The 11514-nt window shown below is 45.0% G+C and overlaps 1 protein-coding gene across 1 annotated transcript in view; it reads left to right on the forward strand.

Moving 5' to 3' along the window:
* KCTD17 (potassium channel tetramerization domain containing 17) overlaps positions 1-11508 on the forward strand; it is an 18514-nt gene extending 7006 nt beyond the window's left edge. The window contains exons 3-6 of the mRNA XM_015426477.1: positions 4688-4779; positions 6144-6239; positions 8874-8999; positions 11062-11508. Coding sequence (XP_015281963.1) covers positions 4688-4779; positions 6144-6239; positions 8874-8999; positions 11062-11187 — 440 coding nt within the window. The 3' untranslated portion in view covers positions 11188-11508. The remainder of the gene's footprint in view (positions 1-4687; positions 4780-6143; positions 6240-8873; positions 9000-11061) is intronic.
* The last annotated feature ends 6 nt before the right edge of the window (positions 11509-11514 follow it).

Raw genomic sequence — 11514 nt, forward strand, 5'->3', positions numbered from 1 at the left:
GCGGCGATGACTGGCTCCCTCCCCTCCCAGCCACCCAGCCAATGGCAGGCCAGGTTCGGTGAGGGAGCCAGTCATCGCAGGCAGCGTCTTCTGAGTGGCATTTTTTCCGCCCATACACTAACGGGGGCGCATTTTAGAATTCTGGCACCCAAAACCCTTTTATAATATAGGAGAGATACTGGATAACCCTCAGATCCACCTGTCATATATCATTATTTATAAATATTCTGGTTTCCTTTCCAAATACTGACCAGGGTCAACCCTGTTTAGCTATCGAGATCTGGCGAGATTGGGTTCGCCTGGGCCATCCACTTCAGGGGTTGTCTGTATTGTGCATAGGTATTATCTTTGTATAATGCTGTAGACTGTCATACATAAATTTCCATAGTACATATTTTGAAGAAGAAGGGAAGAAATTGGATTTATACCCCGCCCTTCAGAGCGGCTTACAAACTCTTTTCCCTTCCCCTTCCCACAACAGACACCCTGTGAGCAGTGTTCCCTCTAAGCTGAGTTAGTGTGAGCTAGCTCACATGTTTTTAGCCTCCGGTTCACACGTTTTTGTCTTAGCTCAGGAAGGGATGGCTCCAGAGCAAACTAGTTTATGCAGCAGCCAAATCGCTCGCTCACAGCTTTAATGCCAGGAGCTCACAAAGTAGGATTTTTGCTCACAAGACTCCACAGCTTAGAGGGAGCATTGCCCGTGAGGTAGGTGGGGCTGAGAGAGTTCTGACAGAAACTGTTCGTTTTCAAGAACAGCTCTGACAGGACTATGGCTTACCCAAGGTCATCCAGCAGCTGCAAGTGGAGGAGTGGGGAATCAAACCCAGTTCTCCCAGATCAGAGGCTGTGCACGTAACCACTACTTTTCTTAAAAAGCATTTCACTCATTGGAAAAATATTTCTTAGGAGGTTTTTTCATTGCTTCCCCACATTTCAATGCATTTTCCATTAGAAAAATGGGGGGGGGGGGGAAGCCCCAGGGGGTAGACTCCCCCCGCCCCTGAAGTTTTCAGATATTTTTCTGGGCCTTCAGATTTCTGTTTCTGTACTTGTTTCTCTGATGCCATTTGCCTTAATTGTCCTTCTGATATGGCCTTCTCCACACTGCAGTCCTTGTTATCAGCAATGATGTTTTCACACTGGTGCTCTGTTAAATTCGTTTTCCCTCCTCTGAACTAGTTTTTCTCCCCTCTACGTTTTCTTTTTAGCTACAGACCCACTTACTGGTCTCTGTTTTGTGGGCAAAATCAACTCTGTTTTGCATCCCCAAGATCATATTCTTCTCCTCTCCACTTTTCCTATTTCCCATTTGTTATTTATCTGTGTTCTCGTAGGTGGCATCACATTGCTTATTTATGCTGACTGCCGTTGTGTTCTCTCTGAATGTAGAGAAATTCCTTTTGTGCCTTGAACTCCATCATGCTGTGGGACCATGGCCTTGAGCAAATTATTTTTTCTTCAGTTTCTACCTATAACTGTACCTAGTTCCTTTTAGAATTCAACACCTATATCCCCTTGGTGTTGGTATGAATACCAAGCTCTTTCCTGTTTTTTTTTTTTTTTACTTGGATGGCAGCTTAGTTTTGTCTCATAGTACCTCCCAAACCTGTCACTCCACAACTAGCAGAGCCCAAGGATTTTTGATTTTCTACATTTCGGGTTTCCTCTTAATTTGTAACAGGCAAAGAGCCAGGAGTAAAATCTGCTTGGATATCCTGTAAGCCAGTCTAGTTGGTGATGTGTGGCTTCTATAGAAGTAGTTGGGGGTGGGGGGATTTTGTACTTGATTCAGTCTACCTGTTTGAGTTAAACCTGCTTACAGGTCCAGGGGGAAAAAGAGGATTTGTAGTGGTGACAATATTAATGTATGAGTTGGCTCTTGGAAGGCTAGCATTGGCTAGCCATGATGATTAAATACTGTGGAACAACTACTCATACTTGGAACTACTCTTCTCTCTTAACTGCAGAGTAGCAGTCCCAAGTAAAGCATATAATTGGAATATTTGGGCTGGGGATGGTGGCAATATCTGGGAAAAGGATTCTAGGTCCAGTTTGCTTGGGGCCACTTGACAAGAAGCTATCAGTAACTTTTGTGATGGCAGATATATGGCCAAAGGGGGCTGCACATACTGACGGCTGTCCTTGTTCATTTAGGATAGGTCTACCAAGCTTGAAAGGTCTGTCATGATAGTTAAATGGAAGCCTTGTGTTCAGAGGTATCTGACCAGGAGATGCAGGGGACAAAGAACATAGGAGGGCTGTTGTTTTCATGTCTCGCTTGTGGGCTTCCTAGAGCTACCTGGGTGGCCATTGTTCGGAACAGGATGCTGGACTGGATGACTCTCTGGTTCATCCTAGTGGCCTACTCTTGTGCTACAGAATGCTTGGCTTGAGTTGTCATTCTGCCTGGATCGTACCCAAGCCACCCAGAGCATCAAAGATAGTAGCATAATGTTCTAAGCTTTCAAAAAGGACCCCATTCATTCTGCAGCATTTACTAGTGTCACCCTCATTCTGCTTCCTCTAGAAATCGGGAGGAACAAGGTGTTGTGGGACACTAAAGTTTCACCCCCTGACCTTCGGAAATCCTCACTCAGCCAATCTTTTGACTTCTGAGATTTCAGCAGCCAGTTGTCTAGACAGTTTGCATCATATATCTAATCCTGAACCATGTCATAGAGGATATGATCAGTGGATCCACAAGATGGAGCTAGGAGATGGGGGGAGTTTTTCTCTACAAACCTAAAGGAAGCCCCGGGTTTGCAGAAGAATCTGAAATCTTAAAAGAGGGGGGGGGGATAAAAAAAACAAACCCTTTTTAAAAAAAGAATGATACGAGCTTTAAGTGGCCATTTTGGGTGTTGCTAGGCAACTGCAGCTATATTACTGAGCTTTCCAAGCCTCAGTTTCTGTAAAGCAAAGCCATGGCAGGAGAGAAGTCCTCCCTTGTCACATCCCTTGATGGAGGAGGACTCACTAGGGACACACCCAGCCATCAGAGACTCACTACCAACACCACTCACTACCAACACCACTTAGCCTCTGGCCACTGTGCCTCTGGGCCAGACTTTTCCTGGGGAAAGTGCTGGTGAGGGGAAGGGGACAGATGATGGGTGGGAAGGAGAGAAGGAAACAGGAAAAGGGAGAGGCTGTGGGGGCTGCTAGGGAAGGGAAATAGTAAGGGGGGGGTCCAAGCTAAATTGAGATGCCCCTTGCAAGTCCTTGTAGGTCTCTCACTTGTATTTTCATAATCATAAAGACTAAAATGTTGCTTTTGTGTTTTTCATTTAGAAAAATAAAGCTTCCATTCTCATGAGTCTGGATTTCCTGACAAGAGCCACGTTATGCTTCCCCCCCCCCTCTGCTTCCGTGGCATTATGGCATATATTTTACTTAGTTCAATTTTTTTATCCTGCCCCCTTTCTGAGGATTTCCTGGTGGTGTACATAATTCTTGCATCCTATTTTTCCTCCCAACAGCCCTCATTGGTAGCTTGAGAGTGACTGGCTCATGGTCACTCATGCAGCAAGCCTCATGGCCGAGTGAAGATGCAAGCCTGGGTCTCCCAGATCTTAGTTCAGCACCCTAATCACTACCTCCATGCCACTAAGTAAATCCTACTGAGTTCAGTGCAACGTATTCCCTACTAAGTGGGTTTGGGGGGTACAGCTACCCTCAGAGAGCCTGCTAATACAGATCAGTTTCAAAAAGCTGGTCTTCAAAGTATCTTCATACCGTTCCTACTTGTATAAGAATACTGTGATGATCTCCTTATTCTGGAGGACTGGTTTCCCTTTAAAAGTGTTATTTATTTTATTCTACTATGTATATACGGCTGCCACCAGGAAATTTAAGGCTTTCCAAACCTTTATACTTTTACTTCTGCTCTTGCTGGTTAGGTAGACCGAGTACAAGGCTTATGAGGAACTATGTGGTCCTAAGGAAGTATTTCTTTCAGAGCAGGTATAGTTGAATAAAAGAGGATTTATTGAAATAATTCATAAATAAAAGGGTAGAACAAGATATCTAGTAATGTCTAATAAATGAACCGTTGCTTGTTATATCACAAACAATATGCTCCCTTACTGACAGGAATCTTTCAGGTAACTTTGTAACACTTTAACTCAAGATCATATATTTTCACTGTTTCTCTCCAGTTTATCAGGACATACAGCCTTTCTTATAACTTGTCTTCAATTAAACGTTCATTTACTTTTTCCTATTCTCTCAGCCTTCCTTCTGTTTCTCACTGAACTAACTTTTTCCATACAGGACTGCTTCTAACTTCCTTCATACCCAGAACTAACTGCTTGTCTAACTCATTCCCCACACAGAACTAACTGAACTACTCAACTGTCAAACCTGTAACTGTAACCTCTGACTGACATACAGACATATCCACTCATTCTCACTTCCAAAACCCCTCCCCCTCTCTGTCAACCACCAATCATACCACACTTGCTTCTCTCAACCACTGTAGTCTACTTACCACCGCCATGCAACCAAACTTTTAAAGAGACACACACAAATAAAACAAGGAATCATTACAAATACAAACCTCAAAGGTATATAGACTAGATGATAGTGCTTATATTATTCCCAGTCAACAGTGAGACAGCTCAGTAGCTTGCAAGGCAGAGTTACTCATTACAGTCTCTCTTGTGCCTTCTGCTTGTATTTCTAGGGGTTCTGGAAGAAGCTGAATTCTACAACATCGGATCTCTGATCAGACTAATAAAGGACAGGCTGGAGGAAAAGGACTACACAGTAACACAGGTGTGATGGGATTTGGCTACAGAAGGCCTACTTGAGAAACGGGATAACTGCAGAGGGGCATAGAGTGTAAGAGGGAGGTTCAGGAGTGTTGTGCCCCCTGGTGGAGTTGAAAATGTTTAATTCCATGGTGGTGGGGATCCATGGGCAATCTTGCAGAAGTAGGAGAAAATGGGTTGCAGGGGTTTGTCCCCTGAGAAGGAAAAGAATGAATGTTGCATGGTTTGAGTTTCTGGGCACTTGCTATCTTAGATTACAGTTTTAAGTATACAGGTTGTTCCAAAGTAGAAAAGGCAATTGCTTGGTTGATGTGCCTAAGGTGCCCTGGCTGTGTAAGTCTGGGGGAGAGGGGAAGGGAGGACTATCGTGATGGGGAGCAAACACTGGGAAGTTTGTGAATGTACCCCCGGCCCACAGCTACAGTGGGGCCTCTTGGGGCTCACTTACTGCCAAGGCCCCCTGACTTCCTATCCAGCCTAGCGCCCCCCCCCCCCCAATCCTTATTTTTTTTGTGACGCAGTGCATGGCTGCGCTGCACTGTGCCATCACCCTCACTGACCTCGCCAGCCAGCCCTGCCCTCCATTCCCACGCTGCTGGATGGGATGCCACCAGAAAGTGGCAGTGTCAGTGGCAGGGTGGTCAATCCAGCACCCACCGTCTCCTGGTGTTCACCCGCGTTGTGAATCACTGTGCAGCAATGGTGGCGGCGTGGCTCCCTCCCCGCCTGCCCTGTGCTCCCGACTTTTTAAAACGCCCCCCGACTTAAAAAATCCTGGCTACACCCCTGATGTACCCCTGCCCTCAGAAAGGGCTCTTGAGCCTTTAATTGTCCTGTGACATCTCAGAGGCTGTGGCTCAATAGGACAGACTTAGTATGCGTAAGATACCAGGACCTGAGCCTGGTATCTCTTGTAACAAAGGCTGGGAAGACTTGGCTCAACCTGAGTCCCCGGTTCAAGTTGGAGTGCGTACTACTGGACCAACATCTTACTTGGTATTTGACAGCTTCATGTGTTAAGTGCCCATCTTCCTGTAAAAGGCACAGAGACCTTTCAGTCTGGAGCGGACAGTCTCATGGAAGGTCCGAAAGATGACGTCCTGCTCTTTTAAGTGTACAGCCACCGCAACTGCAGCCAGCAGTCACTCATCTTTATTTGAAGGCCTGTAGTGATTTCCCCCCATGAGATCTGATCTGGCTTGATGCTGAGGTTGTGAATGAACGGTGCCATCTTAAGCAGAGGGGAAGTCTTCTGACTTTTGGACTTAGAAAGATATAACTGTGCTGAGGATGGCTCTTCAAACCTGGACAGTCTACCTGGGAGGAAGGCTTCCTTGTTACCAGAAGTTCTGTTTCCGTTCCTCCTAGGTGCCTCCAAAGCACGTGTACCGAGTTCTTCAGTGTCAAGAGGAGGAGCTCACCCAAATGGTTTCCACTATGTCTGATGGATGGCGCTTTGAACAGGTACACAGGAAATGGTGGTCAGTGCAAACCAGTGAAGGGGGCATCTTGAATATAGTTTCCCTAGAATTTGTTTTTAAAGGTTTATGCCTCACCTTTTGATTGGTTGATGTCCAGAGTAATTTACAACAAATGTAAACACTACAGAAAACATCACCTTTTTTCTTTTTATACTGGCACAGCCAAGAGAAGGGAGCATAATTCCTTTCCCCCAGCATTCTGATGTATCTGCTTTTTATTTATTACCCTGCTTTTTCTGCCCAGTGGTTTGTCCTTATGTGGGCTGTTATGAGCCCAGGAGAAATTGCTCCTCTAATTATACTCCAAGGACCATGGGTTGTAACAGTTTCAAGTGGATGGGGCTACTAACCAAGGCAGTATCATATGACTTCTGATTTGTCTCTGGGAGGTGAAGCATTGTAGATAGCAAAATCACAGAATCTCAGGTTTATTAGATTTGTGCTTTGTTTTTTAACGTACCCTCCCAAGTTGTGCAGTGGAACTGGGAAATGTGAGCAGATTCTGATTATCACTATCAGTTGTGCACCTGGACTTGAAACTTATTCCTTAAAAGGGAGAGACCTGTTCCATGTGCAAACAAGTTAGATGAGAGCAGTTTATGCATAACTGTCATCTGTGTTGAAATAGGGAACGGCAGTCACTCCACTCGTGGTAGTTGAATCATCTGAAGCTACTGTCAGATGACTCACTGGGAGCTAATTGCTGTAGGAACATTTATTATCATCCAGATTTTAAGGTTATGCACACATTACATTTTTGTCACTTGCCCTATATAAAAAAGACAAGAAAACAGTACAAATTACATAAACCTCAAGATCTAGGCAACGGTAACGCAGCAAGGAAACTTAGATTCCAGCAGTTTGACATTTAAATAGAGTCTTCTGTATTTTGTCATGGGTCAGAAATATGCCAGAGGTTAACTGCAAACATAGACAGGAAGCGTGTTTATTTTAACACTTTTCACCACTGCCTTTCAATGAACACAAAGTCAAGATGGCTTATAGTGTACTGTAACTTTCTCCTACTGGTTCGTTTTCTCCCTGATTCGTTAAAAAAAAAAAAACCTAATTTTTGCAGCTAACAGCAAGAATTACATAATACCCTTAGCCAGGGGTCATTTCGTAGAAAAAGAGCTAGGGGGACTCATTAGCATAACTCATTAGCATATGCCACACACCCTGACATCACCGGAAGTGTGTCCTCCCCACAGCCGGCGGCGACCTCCAGTGGGCACCAGCAGGGAGCTCCAGGCCCCGCCCTCCCGCACCTCACCCGGGGGGATGGCGTCCCCCCGCGTCCCCCCCCAAATGACCCCTGCCCTTAGCAATACTGAAATATACTTTACATATAAACCGTTTAGAACATAAGAGGTACCCTGCTGGATCAGACTAGTGGCCCCGTTTGGTCAGCGTCCTGTTTTCACACAGTAGCTAACCACTGGTTCTGGAGGGCCAACAAACAAGGCAAGGACTTCCCCTGCTGTTGCTGCTTAGCGCTAATATCCATGAGTTTGTACCTTGGAATGTGGAGGTTCCATTTAGTCACCATAACTGGTAGCCTAGCCGCTGATGGATCTCTTCCTCATGAATCCATCTAATCCCCTTTTAAAGTCATCGGAGCTCATGGTCATCACTGCCCACAATTTAATTACTTTTTCAGTGAACAAGTACTTCCCTTTTGTCCAGCTTGAATCTGCAGCCCATCGGCTTCATTTGGGTGCCCCCAAGTTCTAGTTTGGTGTAGTGGTTAAGTGCGCGGACTCTAATCTGGGAGAACCAGGTTTGATTCCCCACTCCTCCACTTGCACCTGGCTGGATGACCTTGGGCAAGCCATAACTCTGGCACAGCTGTTCTTGAAAAAGAGCTGTTTCTGTCAGAGCTCTCTCAGCCCCACCTACCTCACAGGGTGTCTGTTGTGGGGAGGGGAAGGGAAAGGAGTTTGTAAGCTGCTCTGAGACACCTTTGGGTAGTGAAGGACGGGGTATAAATCCAATCTCTTCTTCTTCTTCTAGTATTGCAGGAGGAGAAAAAAATTCTCTATTCACTTTCTCAACCTTGAGTTGCCACTCAGTATGCTCCCTGTTCCTACACATCTGTTATCACCAAAGATACCATTCACTGCATCCTCTTTCTCTCAGTTGTAGTCTAGCACCTAATTAAGAAGGGGAGGGGAAAAGAAATTCCACAGAAAAGCCGATCTGACAGTTGATCAATGTATGCTAAGTATGTAAGTGCGCCTAATTTTATATTGTTGCATGATCAAAAGTGTTCCTTTGTTGGCAGAGAAGAACCGGGTGTCAGATTATCAACTTGTTAAAAATTTTCCCCATCATGTTCTTGTGGAATTTTTAGTAATGCATCATTAATTATGTGCAAGTACATGCTGCATTTGCATATTGGCATTTGAGCCAAATGTTCTTGATTTCAGGAGTATTATATTGGGCATACATGTATTAGATAGAAGAAGGGGAAATGAGTGTTCACAAACAGGAACCAAAAACTTATATTGTTTCTCTTGCTCCTTGCTTTTTGTTTCTTTTATTTTGTGTTGTTTACCTCCTTGATAGAAATGCAATAAATAACAGATGAATGAATTCCTTCTTTTATGCTTCCCAGCTGGTGAATATTGGGTCATCCTATAATTACGGCAATGAGGACCAGTCAGAGTTCCTGTGTGTAGTCTCCAAGGAACTGTGCAGCTCGCCCAACGGCCTGGGTTGCGAGCCGAGTCGAAAAGCCAAGGTGAGAGCCGTTCTTGGCATCCTTATCATCTTAACTGGCAACTTGTCAAGCAAACATGTAGAGTCATGTGACTTTACTCTGGCTGCTGAGGCGCCCTCTCCTCTCAGATGTGGAGGCCCGGGGTATGGAATATAGTTCCATAAACTCTGCTCATGGAGGATTAAATACAGGATAGGGCTGATGTGATTGTTCACTAAGAGTCTAATCCCTTTCTCAGGATATATTGGAGCCGCTGGCTGCCAAAACCTGGAGCTAAACATGGATTCACTCTGTAATTGTATTGTATTTCTGAACAGCCTATTGCTGGCCATCCAGAGGTTGGAGGCCAGTTTGGTGTAGTGGTTAGGAGCGCGGACTCTAATCTGGGAGAACCGGGTTTGATTCCCCTCTCTTCCACATGCAGCTGCTGGTGTAACCTTGGGTCAGTCATAAGTTCTTTCAGAGCTGTTCTCTCAAGAGCTCTCTCAGCCCCACCAACCTTACAGAGTGTCTGTTGTGGGGAGGAGAAGGGAAAGGAGATTGTAAGCTGCTCTGAGACTCCTTCGGGTAGTGAAGGACGGGGTATAAGTCCAGCCTCCTCTGTCTTCTTCTTCTGTAAGGCTGAAAAAAGAGCTCTGATTATATTGGCAGGGTTCAAGTTATATTGAACTTGCCTTGTGTACTTGACATTTCACGTTTCCAGTGATGGGATGTCTCCGTGCTGTGGTGGTTGGTGATCTCTCCCTAGTCAGAGGTGAAGGAGGCTGTGTGTGTTGTTTAAAGTAATACTAATAGTAATAGCAATTGTGGGATCTAGTGGGGAATTGTGCGGTTGAGAGGGATTCAGACAGTGTTCCGAGCTGCCTGCATTTCCATCAGTTTAGGATTGAAGGTGGGCATGAGGTATGTCTGATGAATACAGACTGAGCTTTCTTCACGTCCTGTGGAGAGCCTCTGAGCCAGGGTGCCAGGATAAATACATCTCTGGTTTGACCAGACTTGGAGGCTCTTATGTTCTGAAGGTAATCATGTTGCACCTGCAATTTTTCTGTGTTGCTACTTAATCTATTCTCCACCAGCATTATGTAGCAGTCCCATTGGTACACAGATGCCCTAAATATTTTGACTATCTCTTTGACAGCTCTGCTCATGTTCTCCTTTTGACTTCTTCTGGAGAGCATGAATACATCTGTTCTGCTGAGGTTCAGTCATTGGAAGCAAGGTGGTCACCTTAAGACAGGAGACATATCATTTATTTAATTCAATCTTTATCTTGCCCTCCCCCACAAGCAGGGCTCAGTGCAGCTTGCAACATGTGCAAATAAAATTTAAAACATTATACAATAAAATCAGTTCAGTATAACATAATATGAAGCTACCTGTTTTGAAAGATGTGGAAATTTAGTAGGTAAGACGCACACACACACACACCATGGGTAAGCAAGCATCTCCTGTATTTCTGTGTAGGATATGTTTGCTCAAGTTCTGGGACAAGGTGAATTTTCTTTTAAAGCCTTCATTAATCAAAACAGGAACTTGTTTTTAACAGGGCTGCTGCCAAATTAATGAATTTCAGTCAATAAACTGTATCTGTTTGTCTATTAAATCAGTATAAATTTTTGCATATTAATCAAAACTGAGGAGAAAATGTTTACATGAAATGCACAGCTTTATGCAGATATTTCAGGCTTTTAATATTGTACAGTATCTTAGAAGAGCATTCCCTTTCCGTTTGAGAGGGGTGTGTGTGGGAATGACTCTTAAAATGTTGTCTACCACCTACAGTTTATGTAAGTAATGGTTAAAAAATCAGCCCTATCAAATCAGGAACCATGTTTTTAACCAATTATAGGTTTTTTAAATTGGGTTAATTGATGGACTGCAACCCAAAGTACAGTTACACCAGTTTTAAGTACACTGACTTCAATGGCCTTAGGAGGCTGTAACTCTGCTGAGGACAGCAATTGTTGAGTGTTATGCCCCTGGTTTTAAGGATGAGCTAGAGGCACCAAGGCTAGCTTGCAAGCTTTTCCTGCCATCTCTTCCTTTTGTACTGCATGCTGGGATGCAGAGCGTGGAGGAGGAGGATCCAGAGCGGACAGAGGAGGAGCAGCACAAAGAGGAGGAGGAAGAGCAGGAACAGGAGGAGGAGACAGAAGCTGAGGCTGAGGCAAACGCAGCGGAGGAGAAAGGTGCAGCAAATCCCTGAGGAAAATCATGACCAAGACAAACTCAAGCTGAAAGCCATCTGCTCCCTTTGGGTGAGAGCCGGTGGCAGGGAAGCATTCCAGGAGGGGGGCTCTGGGAAAGGCCTCTGTGGGGAGCAAGCGATGCGCTGGGGCCAAAGGCTCAGGGAGAGACTGGGGGGGATGGCTTCCTTTGGGCAGCTGTTGCTTTTTGGTGCAAACGGGCTTTTATGTTTCAGTGTGTCACAAGGTCATCTAACCAGGGTTCTGCTGATGGTCTCCTGATCTCCTCCGGCTCTTTTTGGAGTTCCTTTTACCTGGCTTGCACTCTCTCTGCTCAGCACTCTTTC

Source organism: Gekko japonicus, unplaced genomic scaffold (assembly GCF_001447785.1).
Source record: "Gekko japonicus isolate JY-2015 unplaced genomic scaffold, Gekko_japonicus_V1.1 scaffold1105, whole genome shotgun sequence".
In the NCBI taxonomy this organism is placed as follows: Eukaryota; Metazoa; Chordata; class Lepidosauria; order Squamata; family Gekkonidae; genus Gekko; species Gekko japonicus.